The following is a 17,080-nucleotide window of genomic DNA, read 5'->3' as shown; positions in this document are numbered from 1 at the left end:
GGTGGCTTATACATAAAACACAGTCATCCTGACAGTCGTGATTGGCTGCGGGCATACTTTTGAATTTGCCAATTACAGTATTTCGGTGTTTCCAATATGAGCCCTCTCCAGTAAGTAGGTAAGTTCATGAACAACGCGGCATATCATTCGTCGAGGCCACCTGACTCCCGCCCGACGAAGAGCATATCCGCTTAAACACAGAGTATCTCAGGTTAAGCGCACAAATGGAAGACATGATATATCCAGAAATTTATGCATTTCGGCTTTCAGTCCATGACCATTAGATGTAAAATCCTCCTCGTTATAAGTTCAGTGATTATTCATTATAAAAGCATTCCTCCCAATACCAATACTCCACGCGTTCCAATCGAAACCTTAATTTTTGTCTTGATATAGTTTCTTCCAATAAATTGCGTCAACCTTGACAATTGCAAAGCGCAGGAAGGGCCACGACTGCATTCGAGTGCGGAGAGTCTTTCTCCATGTCGCGAGAAGGTTCTGATCATACGCCGTCATATCAGGCTGCCGTTTCTGCAGACACAGCATGTAGCAGAATAGTCCGGGATATGCAAGACAGTTCCGTGTGTATGCGGGCCAGAATGCTGACTGATGCCTGGCATCTAAGCCACGGATGAATTTGATGACTGTTTGGATCAGACCGCGGCATGCTTGGAGCACTGTCTCCACTGAGGATTGTACGTGGTTAAGCTGTGTGTTGCTGTCAATGATGGGACGTAATAATGCTCGTAGAACCAGAATGTGCGTGGTGTAATATGCTACGTAGAGGGATCTGTGGCTCTTCACTGAGTCATCGGCATCGCTGTCACCTGACTCTGGTCTGAGCGCTAGCGACTCGGGAAGATCTTCTAGCCATTTGAGTAGCTGTTGACGTGGACCGCGAGCTTGCTCGAGAAGAGAGTCAAGCACTTGAGGCCGTGATGCGGCACGTAAGGAGCTATTTTTGTCACTTTGTATCAATACATGGCCAGAGGAAGGGCTATGAAGAGGTCTTACAAGAATTGTCGACAGATTCCGCTAGTGATCTCGGACAATGAGCATAAACGGATGAAATAGTCAAGTGACTGATCTCGAATGCTCTCCGGTATTGTAGCTGTAGGATCAAGAGTGAAGTCGGCAGATGTAAGTGGCGAAACATCCCAGTCATCATCAGATATCATGGAAGACCGACCATGAGTTACTGCACGCCAAGTATACTCGACATAAACAGCCCACCATAACCGTCTCCGCAGACGAACCTCCCACGCTGGCAATTTCCATCCAGTAGGGTTGACATTCAAACCAAGTGACTGAGCCATGGCCAGCATGGAAGCCGCCAAGGACCACACGAAGGGGTTCTCCACTACGACAACATCAAAGGGAGTGTGATTGAGAAGAAGAAGAAAGATCTGGATGGTGGAGAGACGGGGAAAGTGAAGTTCCTTCTGAAGACAGGTGTACGAGACTTGCCATAGATCGTTGACGTCGGGCTTGAAATATGCACTGTCGAGACAGAGCTTCTCATCCCAGGGCGTGAAGGGCAGTGCAAGCGCGTATATACCCGCAAGTAAGCCGGTAGATGCTTCTGCGACAAACTTATTCAAGTCTTCAAAGACCACAGAGCGAGAAAGTATTGGTAAGTCTTCGAAAACAAATCTGAAGTACCTGTTCGTAACTAAGTAAGTACATTGCACAAGTACAGAGGGAGAGGTAAAGGCGTACAACTTTACCAACGCCACGCCCGTCTCTCGATCCACCAATTTCTCCAGGTTTTCCCTATCACCCAGTGACGACATACACTTATCCACAATCTTCTGGCTCTCAATCGCAGTCCCAGTTTGACTCTGCAAAAAGTGAATCGGGGGATTCGCCGAAAACGCATGTTGCTGCCGTCGGTACGCAACTCGATAAAAGTCGACTTCATCACTACTCGAATACGGAAAATGATTGAGAGAGAATGGATCAGATTCGTTGGAGAAGCCTATTAGTGAGGTTGAGTGGTCTGGCCGTTGGTCGAATGAAAGGCGCTCGAACAGGGCTGTTGGGCTGGCGGGAAGATCCGCTGTTTTGCTAGGAGTGGCGATGGGGATTTCTCCGTAGTCGTCCGAGGGTGTTGGGTCGTCGAGGGGCTCGAGATTGGGGAGTTCGCCGTTGGCGAAGAAGTCAAAAGGCTGGTCTATGCCGTGTTGGTCGAATGACATGTCCCAGTTGATGCCGCCTCCAGGTGAGAAAATTGATTGCGATACTGTGCCATCCAGAGGTGTTAAATCAAGCCCCGGTTCAATACCGGAAGATTGGACCTCTATTATCCGTCAGCCCATGCCTTTTATTTCATTCTCTCTTCTCACCATCCTGCATGCTTAACGTCTCATACCCACCAACATTCTGCATCAGTCCCTGCTCCGGCTGCGGCACAACAATCGGCGTCCCTCCAACCTCGGAATTCAGCCGTCTCGTCCTATTATCCCTCGGCTTCTTATTCGGATTCCCCACAAACGTGCAATCGCGTCCGGTGCGATCACAGAGCTGGCATGGACGCGTCGGATCAGGGATATTGCAGAGCACCTTGCGAGCCCTGCATAAGTCGCATGGCCTTTGAGACTTGGAGCGGTAGCGCCTTATGCCCGCGACTTGACGGTGCGGGTGCTCGTCATGATTCATTGCGCAAAGTGAGATGCTGAAATGGTAAGACTCGTGGTATGCGATAGATGGAGTGAATTACCGATAGCGGGGGCCGAGTTGGCGCCGATATCCGGGCACGTGATTGGAAGGCCGGCAGTTAGTGTCGGGGGACATGATGTCTGTCATTGAACACAAAATGTCGCATTTGTACGACATGAATATCAATCTAGGTGGTCATAAAACGGATTATGGAGTCATATTATTGATATAAGTTCTGTATTTTGATACAGCCACAGGGTTTCCTCGAGGAGGGGCGGCTGCCTTGATCTGTATTGCTGAGATTCAACAACCTTATCATGGAGCCAATCATGATATCAGTGAGTGCCAGATCCCTAGTCAATATCTATTATTCCTTCCTCCTACAGTTAATATATCTGGCCATTGTCTAATTGATTCATTCCTAAAAAGGAAAAAAAAGAATCACGTCTCGCTCTCATTACCGTCTCAACATTCGTATCATGACTTGTTCTTCAGTTCAATCAAGCACTATTTACTATTTCACTACATAATACAGAGGCTGAATTATCAAACCAAGTAACCAAGTCACTCGTTCCTCTTCGCACGAAGCTTATCATATCGCAAGACGGCTCCCAGCAAGACACTCGCGCCAAGTGCACTGCATCATGTTAGCGTCTCCAATCCTCCACAACACGAAGAAAACTTACCAATCTTCAGGCGAGCAATACTCGGTCGGGTTGTGGCTAATCCCCGATCTCGTCGGCGTAAAGATCATACTCGTAGGACAAACCCGATTCGTGTAGCAGCTATCATGCCCCGCACCACTAATCATCGGTCTCCAAAGCTTGCCCTCCGCATTCTGTGGTAACGTCGAGCAAACATCCGCAGCGCTCTGCTCCACGACCGAAATACACTCTTGATTAAACTTGACAGCTGGACTGTCAACAAGGAGCTCCCAGTCGACTTCACAGCCCTTCTCACTATCGTCATGAGAAATGCGCTGGAACTCGGCTTCGCACTCATTTACCATCTCGGCGAGTACTTCATCCTTGACATGGCGGAGATCGAGTGTGAATTTTACGGTGTGAGCCATTGTGTTGACGGTGCCGGGGTCAGTGGTAAAGATGCCGGTTGTTGCGAGGCCGTCGTGCTTTTTGGCGATGGTGTTGGCGGCAACGAGCATTTTACTGGCGGACAAGACGGGATCTTTGCGGGCGTATAGTGGTGTTGTGCCTGCGTGGCTGTCTCGGCCTTTAACGGTGATATTAAACCACTTGAATGCCTGGACGCCTATTTTCACTGTTAATCACCGTGCAATGTCCGTAAAGGGCTTTTTCTTACCGTGCACTACGCCAATTTTGAGACCCTCGTCTTCTAGGATAGGTCCCTGCTCGATGTGGAGCTCGAAATGCGCGGCGAATGGGTTTGATCGATATGAAGCAGGCTGTTCGCCACAGTAGCCTATCCTATCAAGCTCTTCCTTCATCGACTTCGGGTTGGCAGCGAGTACTTCTCGAAGATCCCATGCGGTTTCGAGAGGGATTACATCCGCCCACACGCCTGAAGACACAGCCATCTTGGGAAAGCGAGCGCCCTCCTCACTACGAAAGTTAGCCAATTTCTCACAGAGCATACCCGTCGCGGGACACGGACTTGGTCCAGTTCACAACACCAATAGGTCCTGCAGTCTCATATCCATGATCGTTCAGTGTTCTCAAAACCTCAAGACCCGAAATAACACCAAGAATGCCATCGTAGCGCCCACCAGTAGGCTGCGTATCAAGATGTGACCCCATCATGACCGGGGGCAAATCATTGTTTCTTCCAGGTCGAATTGCAAACAAATTACCCATTTGATCAATCGAAGTCTTTAAGCCCAGCGACTTGGCGTAGGCGATGAACCAATTTCGCACTTGCTTGTCCGAGTCATCGAGACTTAGGCGCGCCATGCCGGTTTCTGTGGAAGCCCTAGGGTAACCAGTTTAATTTTGGTGAAAATGGTCATTTTGTGATGGTGACTTACTTTCCATAGCGGTGCGCGGCGCCATATTGACAGCTTTCGTGAAGTGATTTTGCGAGATCGACTTCGCTGATTTTATATGGTGGTAGTGCGAGGGGACCCATGGCTGTGATGCTTTCCGAAAGATGTCTTATTTTGTTCTCAAGTTGATAACTGTCGCGAGATCGCGAATATCTTCTGGTTTAGCTGATTGGCGTTGCTGTAAATACTCAATCCTTCGATAACAGTTCCTTGATAAATCCAAGTCTTGTCTAATTATGTATACTCTCCCTAAACTGTTATCCCTTATCGTCCCCGACGGTCATAATTCCCTCTCAACCAACGTTGGGGATCACGGCCGAGTGCTGAGAGTGGGGTCATTGTCCGCCGTCGGCCGTCGGCGGAGACTAGTCTCTGTTGGGAAGCTTATTGGAGCTCGGAAGTGAACTCCAATCTCGCCGATGAACTATGACATAACCTTTTTGGATGGCTACAAGGATGTCTAAAACGCGGGGCACCAGGCAGGAACTTTATCTTCAATTGACTTTCTAGAGGCGGTAATTGTTGAGAAACTTTGTTCATAACGGTTCCTGATTGATACTGCTTTAAATTGACGTTTCGAATCTCATCGGAGACCATCAACGTATGATTTAGCGTTGCGGCTTCAATTCTCAATCTGAAGCGGCTCCAACAATCTCTTATCATCTCGTATCAGTCTTATCTACCTCTATCATGTATAATCATTCAAAAGGGAAGGATTTACCATAATCATCTCCACTTGTGGAGTTTTCTCCATCCGCCGACGGTTTATTACAACTTGACTATCAGACTATCAAATGCGGGGGTGGATAAGTGACCATCGTGCAGCAGATCACCTGGTGATAACTCGGATATGCATGCATGCAGCTGGGACCTTAAAAGAGTAGATCTGAACCTGTAATCCACATTTTAAACATCATATTCTCGCAAAGTCTTGTCATTACACATCCAGCACTGGTCACAATGGAAGCCGCCGAGAAACAGTCAAACCTGAAAATGCCGGTTGAGCAAGAGCTCGATCACAACTCTGGCGAGATGAACGACATCACTGAGGTTGAGAAAAAGGTATTATCCAAGTTTGACAAGTTCGTCATGCCGCAGATGGCACTGCTTGTTCTATTCGCTTACCTCGACCGAACAAATATCGGTAAGGACACTGTTAACCTTAACTCCAGCTCAGAAAGCTAATCGTGATACTCAAGGCAACGCACGAGTTTTCGGCTTCGAAGAAGATACAGGCATGCATGGAACTCAATTCAACGATGTATCAATGTATTTCTACATCTCATACGTTGTCTTTGAAACACCATGGGTCCTCGCCGTCAAGAAGTTCGGACCCGGTCGCGTCCTTGCTATTGCCATCATAAGCTGGAGTTTCATCACTTTGGGAACTGGCTTCGTGAACAGTTACGGCCAAGTCATCGCCTGTCGAGTACTTCTCGGTTTCTTCGAGGCTGGTCTCTTTCCTTCTCTCACTTTCGTCGTGTCTCAGATCTACCCACCTGCATCGCAAGGAAAACGCGTGGCGGTTCTTTACGTCTCTATTGCGTTATCGGGAGCACTGGGTGGACTTATAGCATACGGCATTCAGTCAATGGGTGCGCGGCATGGGCTGTCAGCTTGGCGATGGCTGTTCATCATTGAGGGTGCCATCTCACTCGTCATCGGAGCCGTTTGCTGGCTGAGTCTCCCGACTTCACCGCAAACAGCTTGGTTCCTCTCTGAAGAGGAGAAGTCGACTATGATTCTCATCAAAGAGCGCAATCATCCCTTCAAGGAAACTGAAGGCTTCTCGTGGAAGCAAGTTGTCATGGCCCTCACCGATCCTCTCGTCTGGCTTGCTTCAGTCTCGCTATTCTGTGCTTCTATCGCACTGTTCGGCTTTGGCACATTCCTGCCTACTCTTCTCAAGGGACTCGAGTAAGTATCTTGATCTCTTTCTTCCTGACTCCACTAATAAATTATGCAGCTACACCTCTCTCCAAGCCAACTATCTCAGTATCCCTGTCTACGTCCTGGCATCCATCTTCACTGGAGCCACTACCTACGTCTCAGACCGCCTCAACCGCCGAGCCATCTGCCTCATCCACTCCCCGCTATTAGTCATCGTAGGATATGCGATCGTCGTCGGCACCGGGCACAAGGCGGCAGGTTTCTTTGCCATGTTCCTCGTCGGCGCTGGCGTCTACTCCTTCAATACCGTTTTGGTAACGTATGTCAACACCCCAACCACGTCGCAGACATTGAACTAACTTTTTGTAGATGGGTGTCAAACAACATGCAGCCAGATTACAAGCGCTCTGTCGCAATCTCCATGCTTATCTCACTCGCAAACGCATCCGGAATGGCTGCATCGCAGATCTACCCCATCCAAGATGCTCCTCGTTACGTCATGGGAAATGCAATCTCTCTTGGAGGAGAGGTGTTGGCCCTTGTATGCGTCGGACTCATTTATGCTCTTCTCAAGTACCGCATGCGACAGAAGGAGAAGTTGATCGCGGAGGGTAAGGACAGTAATGGAAAAGAGGGTGATCAAAGCTTGGAGTTCAAGTATGTATTTTAAAGAGATCTGATACGCCAAGACTCGGAGGTCAAAGCTTTCAAGAAGAGTTTGTTATATAAAGCGTAAAAGTTATCAAGTGTTGGTCCATGTATGCCCGGAGTTGGACACCGGTACGGGCATATTTGTATGTCAAGAATGGAAATGTCATTTAGTGTTATGTATTAAAATAGCTATATACTCGAAGATATCTTGGGCCTCATGGCTGAAGCGCTATTTACTTTGCTACATGTCCCGGTAGGGGTCAGCAGCAGCTTAACCACTGTAGCCAAAATCAGGGAAAGAAGGTGTGCTCTCATCACAGGCGAAGCGAACAAAGTACTTGTTATCGCTACCATCGCCGTTGACGATGACCTTTCCATCAGGAGCCTGGACCTCAGCGATAAAGTTGAGATCACCCTGAGCATTAGCCCACAGGAGTCGGAAGGGAGTGTAAGTGCCAGCAGTGAGGTGAATGGTGAAAGTCTTGGAGGTGCCACCGGGGTAGTCTTGCTCGAGGTCGGCGTTGGCGCGAGTCCAGCCTTCGATGGCCTTTTCACCGAACCAGATGAGAGTGATCTCATCAGAGTTGGGGATGGTGACGGTGTAGTCGCCGGTCTCGGGGGCGTAGAGGAACGCGCGGTGGTTGACGGCCTTGTACTGCCACAGCTGCGAGGGGCTGCCATCGTAGATGGCGAAGGAGGTGTCGGAGGCTGTGCCGGGAGGGATACCAATGCGAGTGGTCTCGCCCTGGTAGGTGGGGGTGGCGGTATGGAAGAAAGTGGGATCGAAGGAGGAGAAGTGAGGAGGATCAGAGTTGTAGAATGTGTGCTTGTAGATGGCATACTCCAGGCCAGCGTTATCACAGGATTGGTCGGCAGTGGGCTCAGCAGAGGTACTGGTGGTGGCGTCGGCAGTGGTCGTGCCCTCAGCAGTGGTAGTTGTGCCCTCAGCAGTTGTGGTGGTGTCAGCAGCAGTGGTAGTGCCCTCAGCAGTTGTGGTGGTGTCAGCAGCAGTGGTAGTACCCTCAGCGTTTGTTGTCTCGGCGGTGGTGGTATCCTCGGCGGTGGTGGTTGTACCTTCAGCAGTTGTGGTGGTTTCAGCAGCAGTGGTAGTACCCTCAGCAGTGGTTGTAGTATCGGCAGCAGTGGTGGTGGTGTCAGCAGCGGTGGTAGTGCCCTCAGTAGTAGTACCCTCGGCGGTGGTGGTACCTTCAGCAGTGGTTGTGGTGTCGGCAGCGGTGGTGGTGGTGTCAACAGCGCTCGTATCAGCGGTAGTAGTGCCGGCAGCACTTGTCTCGGCAGTAGTGGTACCAGTGGCGCTTGTCTCACCCGCACTTGTCTCAGTAGCGCTAGTCTCCGAGACAATCACTGTAGCCAGGGTGGTAGAGCTCTCCGAGACAACAGGGACGGAGTAGTCCGTGCTGGTAGAAACAGCAGCAGTCTCGGTAGCCGTGGAGGAAGCGATCTCAGTGGAGGAAGAGACCGCAGCAGCAGTGGTTGTTGTGCGAGGCCTGCAGGGGCCAGCGGCAGCGAAACTGGCAAAGGCCAGGCCCGCAAAGGTAAGGACCGACTTCATGTTGGTAAGGAACGTGATGATTTTACAAGTAAAGAGTGACTGGGAAAATGAATGAAAAGAGTGAGTGGATGAACGGGTGATCTACAGGGCGGGACTGGGATTGTCTACTGCTATATAACCACAGCTTCTTATCTACAGCCATGTTAAAGAGGCGTTTGCTAAGCATTGCAATTTCTTCGCTGCCGTCCAACAATGACTCGTCTTTACGAGACTAATATAACCATACTGCGCCAGGCTGAAAACTTCAGCTGCTGGTAAAATTGCGACTGTGATTTGGCTGAGCTAACAGTCACGCTGTACTCCGCGTACCCCGTATTCCTCTTGGCATCGGCTCACGTTTTGTTTCCTTGCAAGGTTCAAGGATGTTGGATCTAGCTAGCTGCTCATCAAAGACAGAAGCTAGCAACGGTCATCGCGGTTTGTACAGCTAACGACGGATGGTAGGGCAGTGGTCTGGGCCCGCCTCTGAAAGAGTAGAAATAAACCTGAGACCCGGTTACTGGTCGAAATTTACGTCATGGCGTTTACGTTTGTGGGTAGACCAATAGGGAGTTGGGGGGACCTGGTTTAGTGCACTTATTTATGCACAGACTGTAATTTCTAGATCGTTAGCTCGAGGACCGTTGAGGCTTGAGCTGCCCCTTTACCCTACAGCTGCACAGCCCAATGAGATGAAAAGAGCTACACACTATTGAAACTAGTGCCTGGATCCGTCTCTCAGCTGGCAGCCTGGCTGCATCGTTACTGTCAACCTTCACGCCTTTTTTTGGTAGCTATTTTCGTATCAAAACAATAACGCGACTTTCACAAGTAATCACGCGTTGAATTCATCAATGAGGCGCAGCCTCTAGTGTCTTCACTAGGCTCACAATCTTGCAATGCCGAAGCCTGAACCAGATTTCTGTACCCCCAGCATTGACCTAGTGATATCTTTAATTGCCGCAGCGCCACTCAGCACCATTGTGCGCCAAAGCTCTCTTTCCAGGATATTCAACACTGTTTCTGCCCCCTGTTGCCCATTCACGGCTAGACCCCATAGCGCTGACCGTCCCAACAAACAAAGATCTGCCCCTAAAGCTAGGGCTTTGAAGACGTCTGAGCCCTTACTAATCCCACCGTCAAATAGAACAGGAATACGGCCCTTTACAACGCCAGAAACCTCAGGCAACACTTCAAGTGTCGCTGGAACGCTGTCGAGTTGACGACCGCCGTGGTTCGACACGATGATAGCGTCGACACCAGCCTCTATTGCTAAGAGGGCGTCTTCAGCTGTGAGAACTCCTTTGAGAATAATCTTCATGGTTGTTTGAGATCGTAGCCAGGGTATTGTTTCTGTCCACGTCAGAGCTGAGTCGACAAGGAGATCCGAATGCTCTCTCTCAATCTTAGCAGCCTCTTCTGCAGTCTCAGCGTTCAGAATTAATCGACCCTTCGATGCGCCACCGCCTTTGATGGTAGTCATGTTAGCCATACTCAAGTCAGACGGCAACTTCAACGGATTCTTGCGTTCGTGCAGGCGATTCCCCATGGTCATCGTATCCGCTGTCAGAACGAGAGCTTCATAGCCCGCTCGTTCGGCCCGCTTAATGAGCTCTTTTGTTATCTCGCGGGAACGAACAAAATATAGTTGAAACCATGGTTTGGGGTACTTGGCGTCGCGTTGAGGTAGGGCTCGGGCGACGTCTTCCAGGGATGTTGTCGCGTTGGAAGACAGACAAATATTGGTGCCACGGGCAAAAGCGGCTTGGGCGACGTCTATCTCGCCATTGTACCCGGCGAGCCGCTGGTATGCGCTTGGTGCGATGGCTATGGGTATATCATAGTGTTTTCCGAATATCCGTGTCGAGGTATCAATTGAAGATACATTTCGAAGAATGCGTGGACGGATAACAAGACTGTACGGAGTAGATGTAAACTTATTAGTGCTCTTCTCCACAAGGGAGCTGTGATAAGCTGATAAGGTCACGGTGTTTGGTCAGCTCTAGGGTAGTAGCACTCACGTTTTGTACACCTCTTGATTCCGCAAAGTTGTCAGTTGATCATCAGCTCCATCAGAGTAATAGCGCCAGACGTATGCCGGTAAGCGCTTTTGAGCCAAGGCTTTTATCTCGTCGACCGTGATGGGTTTTTCGTTCTTTGCTTCCATTTTAGTTTTACGATTAGCCGAATAGTTGGGTCTGGCTTCTGAAAGGAAAGGCTTTGGAGATGAAGATGGGAAGATGCATTGCAACAATATTATTGTAGAAACACCACTCGGCTAACTTTGATTACAATTGAACGATGCCGAGTTGATTTGGCCACTGGCCTTCAACTGAGTGCATCTGCCACTGAGAATTGAGCGTCGCGGAATGTCCGATGATGAGCTCCGTTAGCTTCGGGCGGAGTCCGCGAGATCTTCCCCGCATCTCGCGGACCCACGCCGAGATCATCGGTCCTCAATACGTTTTCATCATGCATACAGTGAACGAATGACAAGGTTGAAGTCGCTCTACATGCGCCTCAATGACCGAACAGAGACTATTCGCCTGCGAGCGATGTTCACGTCGTAAACAACGATGCGATCGCACAATCCCCGTTTGCCAACTATGCCAAGAAGCTCAAGCCGAATGCATTGGGTCGGCGTCCGAGGAGACTGTTATTTCCGATACTGACAGAGTCACTACACGGAAAGGATCCGACACGCGAGGGTGTCCAATCTGGAAGATGGCATCGATATCATCCAGTGCCTACGGCTGCTTGTTTTACTAGCTGTGCACTGTACTGCTGCTGGCTCAGCCTGGCATCTTTCTAGCTTCGCTATGAAAAGTGTATCACCCTGGGCTATCATCGTGAAGATCCCAAGTCTACGCCAGTTTCGCTGTTGGATGTTCAGCAGAGGAGCTGGGCGTTTTGGGGATGTTACTTTCTGGATGTCTTAATATGCGCCGCGCTTAGGAGACCGCCGAGTATCGATGTTAGACACATCACCACTCCCCTGCCAGATCCTGCCTCTGATTCGCCTGGTCAATGTGCACAGCATGGATAGATAATCTGGAATCTCCGAACCTCTGAATCCGCGACCCATCGCCCTATTTCTCGTGATGTATATCACAGGCAACTATTCCAGTATGCCCGACTTCTATCCAGGTTGTTAGTGAGACTGCAAACGCCCCCCAATCGCCAGGTCCTTGTGACGACTTCGAGCACCACCTGGGGCAGGCCATTAGTCGGAGGATCAGTTCACTGCCACACGATGAGCCAGACAGTTGTAACATCTATCTCTTCCCGACCTCCTTATACAACACCCTTATGTTACGACTGGCAGTTAGGGAACTACTGACTCTATTCTCTTTTGGACCTGACTTACATGGCTCCGAGCCTACACCCGAGGCAATCACCATGTTTCTAGGTGATATGAATACTCAGGAGAGCCGGATGAAGAGATTGAAGGGTTCAGAAATATGCGCAGCTGTGGCGCGAAGTTTGGACCGCGTTCATATGACAGGTCGTTTTTATCTCTATCTCATCACTGGCTATAGCTCTTTGAATATGGCGTTCACCTGTTTATAATTGATGGCTGTTCAAACCATGGTCAGGGATAGAGTAGGTGAGAATACCACCTGGCAGGTTCCTCAAAGTCACTTGGGATCAGATGGCTCAAGTATGACATGGTACCCGCCACCGTCTTCATTACCTTTCCAGAACTCTGGAAATGCCGTAACATCATTTGTTCCCAGTTCCTCCCGCTCCTACCATCTCTCACCCGAAGGTCAGGCAGGGCGGATAGCTTTGAGGTTGATGGCGTCAATGATGCGTTCAATATTGCCATTGCTAAAGTTCACATGGTGGGGAGACAGTTCCCTTGACTGAATCATTATGGTCGCATGGCTCTCGATATTCGTAAGCTTCTGATATCAATGTCAAGCTCGGCTGTGTTCTTCTCACCAGCTGAGGTTATTGGTGATCAGCTCAGAGCCAGCGCTCAGGATATTGGCCCGATATATTCAAGACAGATCACAGCTGCCATATTGTGTGTAATCTCTCAGGCTGAACCGAATTGAGCAAGAGTTCTGTATGCAACGACGAATCTTATCTGTGACTATCGGGAGACTCTCAATGGTCAAGCGTAATCGAATAGGTACGAACCATGGTACCAGTATAGCCGAGTGCGGCCCATGTTCTCACCAATTGTGTTTGTGAGGGGTAAGATAGTGCGGGGTTGCGATATTGCTACCTTCGGACCTTGAACCTCGCAAGACGCCCGATGTCTAATGCCGAGGACTTGGCCCGATAACGAAGTCTATCAACGACGACCCGCGAGGTGTTTGGTCCATTATATAGTTGGAGCTTAGAATCATGTCGAGAAGCCACTCATACCATCAGCAGAAACCTTCATCCAACTCATCTTTTACAATGGGTTCGATACCAACTAACTCACCCATGCCTGATTCCGCCACCAAACCTGAACTTTATATCCTTAGTGACTTTCACCCTAAGGCCGTGAAATACGCCCAAAATTCTTTTGATTGCATCCCCTATGGCGATCCACGTAGAGAGAATTGGCACTCTCACGCCACAGCAATCCTTATCAAGGATTACTGCGTCACAGAGGACGACCTGGCCTCTGCACCGCAACTAATAGTCATTGGCAAACAGGGCGTCGGCTTAGATAAGATTGATATAGAGGCTTGCCAAAGACATGATGTTAAAATTTGCAACACTCCTGGCGTCAATGCCTTGGCTGTGACAGTGATGGCGCTTTGTCTGGCATTTACTGTCGCTCGGGAAGTGCCCCAGATAGTCATCAGACAGAGAATTCAGGCCGAAGCTATCCGAAAGGAGACTGTAGCTGGAATGTTGCTATCTAGGAAGGCCATCGGGGTTGTAGGCATGGGCCATATCGGTCAAGCCATTGCACAAATGTTCGTTCGTGGACTGCAAGCAGATAATCATTGCTTTCGATCCATATTTCCCCAATAAAGAGAGCACCTGGGACACAATCCTCCACAAGCGCTTCAAGACCCTCCCTGAGCTTCTCGAGGTCGCAGACGTGGTGACACTACATGTCTCCCTCACCCCCAGTACGAAGAACATGATTGCAGCGCCACAATTGAAGTAGATGAAGAAAACAGCCATATTGATCAACACAGCACGTGGTGGGATCGTCAATGAGGAAGATCTGGCAGATGCGCTGGAGAAGGGCGAGATATGTGGTGCTGGCTTTGACTTCCATTGCGAAGAGCCGCCGACGTTGGCAAAGTATGAGCGGCTTTGGAAGTGTCCGCGTTTCGTTGGGACGCCGCATATTGCTGCTGCGACGGATGAGACACAAACTGCTACGATCAGTGTGGCTATAGATGGTATTTTTGAAGTGGATTTGACTAGAGCCAACAAGAAGATTGTGGCTGAGGCTAAGGCCGGACTGCTCTCACACTAAGTGTTCGAATTTGGTTGATCTCGACAAACCATACAGGCGGTTGCGACACCGGGAATTAAGTGGCATATATGTGAATAGAGGAGGGTCATGTAGTGCAGACAGCAGAATTGAATGAGTTTAAGCTGAGCCATAGTCCGGTAACAAAAACCTGTTTTAATATTGAAAAACGGAACTTTCGTGGAATTTCTCCTGGCATGACCCGGACATACATGGACAAATCGATGTAATATCTGTAGAAGCTGTTCTTGATACCCATCCGAGACTTTGAAATCTGGGATACGCTGATTGTCCCGACCTCCTTAGACGTTCCTTGATGGATGTGTCCAATGTGAGGCTTGGCGGGCCTGTTTTGCTATTGAGACTTAGCCACAGGGAATTGTGCAATATGCAACTTGGCCGATCCAAACGGGACCAATTTTATCTTTTCCTTTTTATCTTTGTCAACCACTGGGTTGATTGGAGGCCACGCCGCTGTATCGTTATCTGTTGGCCAGGCAATCTTCCACGCATCAACTGTAAGAAAAACTGGGGGAGCATCTTTTGCAAAGATCGGATTGGGCAGGTTTTTAACGGTCGATGTGGAAGTCTTGACAACGATGCTATGTGGGTCGATTGCGTACTGCCAAATCTCAGTCGGTTCTAACACATAGTCGTGGGAGTGCGGGTGCACCTCGTCATCTGGCAGAGGCTTGCGATCGGTCCAATTCAGGGGTTGGTGATGCGTCTCCGTATAAGGGATGTCGAAAGCATAGAGCAATGGGCCATAGTAAATACTGGCAGATGAGTTGCGCGTTGCGACCCGAACCTCCATAGGTAACTCCAGCGTCAGAGTCGTGATACCCGGAAGAATTGTCGTATGGTGCAACCCAGAGTCATCCGGAGCGACTGTCTTGCTACGGCCTCCATTCATCTCAATGTTCGCCTTCGGGGTAGTCCAGCCGGGAATCCTGACTGCAAAATCAAATTTCGTTTTACTCTCAATCGTGTATTTAAGGATGGAGTCGAATGGATAGCTCGTTTCGCATTTAACTTTTCTCATAATGTAAGTCATTGAAAAACTACCAAGAAATGTAAATCTAGAGTCTCACCTTTGACTTTTTTGCCTTTGATGTGAGTTTCAACAGATGTAGGGCCAAGGAGAATGTGCGCGACACTGCTTTCGTTGATTTTCGCATAAGACGAGGCGACGTACTTTGCATACGCTTGAGGGTGGTTGACTGTACAGCAGGGCTGGGTACAAGAGTTAAGTTTGGGAGCGTTTATCACTCGCAGAGTTGTCGACTCACAAAATTGGGTTCCAAGCCATATGTATTGGCATAGGAAACGACATTGAAAAATGGGTTTTGGGTAAGATTCCCTGACCGAATTTGGTTTGTTTGCGTGACATACTGGTGAGACCACCCTACATCGAGTTAGTAGTGCATTATACCGAGAACAAGATCATTCTGTCCTTACAGTCTGGGCTCATGGCGGCTGGAAATGCGTTGAAAGCTGCAAGTTCTGCTTTGTCTGCGTAACTGTTATCCCCATGAAAACGGTATAGGAAGGCGTAGGAAAATATGGACTCGACTGCCATACAGAGTTCCGAACTAGATATATCTGTTTAGTTCAACAATTCGAGGATTCTGAATCATTCAAGGACGTACCCTCTTTGGGGACTAAGGGCGCCCAAATGCTCATCACCAATAATAGTACCGGAAACAGACGTTTGATACTTGACTGTCATATCGACTGCCGCCTTAGTCTGATGTACAAGGCTATCATTCCCCGTCAAGCGATAGAGCACAGTTGGGTATCGAAGGCCTTATTTGTAGTTTGAGTACTTGTAAGTATGTTTCAGGAATGTAAGTACTTACCCTGAGCCAAATTTACACCATGAGTAAAACCACTTGTTTTGAATGTGCCAGTTCCTCCTTTAGGGAAAACACCCTCGACGAAGAACTAGCGTATTGCTGGAAATTACAGTAAGTAACGAAGTGTTATGGAGGTGAAGGTTGACACCTTACTGTGAGACCAAATAGAAGAAGTGATCTTGCCCAAATACCTCGCGTCTGGCGTGTAGTTTCTGGCCCGAGCCATCCGTCTTCAGCTTGGTGGTCGAGGACATAATCAAGATAAGCTTTTGCTTGAGATTTTAGCTTAGCATCATCGAGGGACCAGGCTAAGGGCACGATGTAATTGAACCAATACGGTGATGCTTCGTTCAACTCGCTATACTCCCAGTCTCCCCCAAGCCATGTAGATCGGGAGACATAGCGGTAAAACTCAAAGAGGTGTCCAGCCAAACCGTCAGCCGATAGCTGCAGTTGATCCTTAAGCCAGCCAGTTGGGCGCACAGCACCTGGAGGCAGGGTATCGAACTTAAACTTCAGAAGCCCTATATACAATCAGTCAAGTGCTCACTCACGCGGTGACGTAGATATGTACATACCTCGTCTTTTTGACATGGTGGTGGTTTCCGTTCCGAAAGCAGATGAAACACTAGAAGCGACATGGATGAGTAGGGTCAGTGTGGAATATCTCATATTGTAAATACTCTCGTGAAATGAGGGGCACAACATGCGCTTGGATGTCTTTGAAGACGTGCTGAATTACTTAATGAAGAAAATCTAGGCCCTGAACAGATAGTGCTGAAGCGGTATTGCCTTGCGTCGGGCACTATATACACTCCAGAACTCATTATCGGGGGAACTAGCGGAAAACCCCCATATTGCCCCACATTCAGGCCGATTATTAACCCAGTGGAAATGAGTCGCTAATAGGAGACGGTCCGAGCATTAGCCCGCCCCGGATGCAAATTACTATCAGGGCCTGATCGGCAAGCCGAGGAGATCGCAGCCGTGGACGGAGTCGACGTTGTGCTCGTTGGGTC

General features: G+C 49.1%; 7 protein-coding genes across 7 annotated transcripts; 2 read left to right on the top strand and 5 right to left on the bottom strand.

Annotated features, from left to right (window-relative positions):
- Nucleotides 1–375: 375 nt before the first annotated feature.
- Nucleotides 376–2,658, bottom strand: FPRO_05380 (uncharacterized protein; the record flags this gene model as incomplete). Its single annotated transcript, XM_031230991.1, has 4 exons — nucleotides 376–955; nucleotides 1,015–1,662; nucleotides 1,720–2,299; nucleotides 2,346–2,658. 4 exons carry the CDS (start codon nucleotides 2,656–2,658, stop codon nucleotides 376–378), a joined length of 2,121 nt encoding a protein of 706 aa, XP_031081073.1.
- Nucleotides 2,659–3,222: 564 nt separating this feature from the next.
- Nucleotides 3,223–4,761, bottom strand: FPRO_05379 (uncharacterized protein; the record flags this gene model as incomplete). Its single annotated transcript, XM_031230990.1, has 5 exons — nucleotides 3,223–3,295; nucleotides 3,345–3,927; nucleotides 3,979–4,238; nucleotides 4,291–4,605; nucleotides 4,661–4,761. The coding sequence occupies 5 exons, from the start codon at nucleotides 4,759–4,761 to the stop codon at nucleotides 3,223–3,225; spliced, it is 1,332 nt and encodes a 443-aa protein (XP_031081072.1).
- An 877-nt stretch (nucleotides 4,762–5,638) lies between these two features.
- On the top strand, nucleotides 5,639–7,238 carry FPRO_05378 (uncharacterized protein; the record flags this gene model as incomplete). The annotated part of the gene is made up of 4 exons (XM_031230989.1): nucleotides 5,639–5,822; nucleotides 5,878–6,595; nucleotides 6,645–6,887; nucleotides 6,938–7,238. The coding sequence occupies 4 exons, from the start codon at nucleotides 5,639–5,641 to the stop codon at nucleotides 7,236–7,238; spliced, it is 1,446 nt and encodes a 481-aa protein (XP_031081071.1).
- Nucleotides 7,239–7,490: 252 nt separating this feature from the next.
- On the bottom strand, nucleotides 7,491–8,792 carry FPRO_05377 (uncharacterized protein; the record flags this gene model as incomplete). The annotated part of the gene is made up of 1 exon (XM_031230988.1): nucleotides 7,491–8,792. The coding sequence occupies one exon, from the start codon at nucleotides 8,790–8,792 to the stop codon at nucleotides 7,491–7,493; it is 1,302 nt and encodes a 433-aa protein (XP_031081070.1).
- An 865-nt stretch (nucleotides 8,793–9,657) lies between these two features.
- FPRO_05376 (putative L-lactate dehydrogenase (cytochrome)) lies at nucleotides 9,658–10,938 on the bottom strand (the record flags this gene model as incomplete). Its single annotated transcript, XM_031230987.1, has 2 exons — nucleotides 9,658–10,687; nucleotides 10,793–10,938. The coding sequence occupies 2 exons, from the start codon at nucleotides 10,936–10,938 to the stop codon at nucleotides 9,658–9,660; spliced, it is 1,176 nt and encodes a 391-aa protein (XP_031081069.1).
- A 2,273-nt stretch (nucleotides 10,939–13,211) lies between these two features.
- Nucleotides 13,212–14,208, top strand: FPRO_05375 (uncharacterized protein; the record flags this gene model as incomplete). Its single annotated transcript, XM_031230986.1, has 3 exons — nucleotides 13,212–13,655; nucleotides 13,717–13,852; nucleotides 13,922–14,208. The coding sequence occupies 3 exons, from the start codon at nucleotides 13,212–13,214 to the stop codon at nucleotides 14,206–14,208; spliced, it is 867 nt and encodes a 288-aa protein (XP_031081068.1).
- Nucleotides 14,209–14,560: 352 nt separating this feature from the next.
- FPRO_05374 (uncharacterized protein) lies at nucleotides 14,561–16,655 on the bottom strand (the record flags this gene model as incomplete). The annotated part of the gene is made up of 8 exons (XM_031230985.1): nucleotides 14,561–15,237; nucleotides 15,297–15,438; nucleotides 15,495–15,610; nucleotides 15,664–15,797; nucleotides 15,855–16,011; nucleotides 16,065–16,149; nucleotides 16,215–16,585; nucleotides 16,640–16,655. The coding sequence occupies 8 exons, from the start codon at nucleotides 16,653–16,655 to the stop codon at nucleotides 14,561–14,563; spliced, it is 1,698 nt and encodes a 565-aa protein (XP_031081067.1).
- Nucleotides 16,656–17,080: the final 425 nt, after the last annotated feature.

The sequence above is a fragment of the Fusarium proliferatum genome, assembly GCF_900067095.1.
Source record: "Fusarium proliferatum ET1 genome assembly, contig: FPRO_scaffold004, whole genome shotgun sequence".
In the NCBI taxonomy this organism is placed as follows: Eukaryota; Fungi; Ascomycota; class Sordariomycetes; order Hypocreales; family Nectriaceae; genus Fusarium; species Fusarium proliferatum.
Note: the sequence above shows the minus strand (reverse complement) of the source record. Positions and strands in the feature narration are given on the sequence as shown.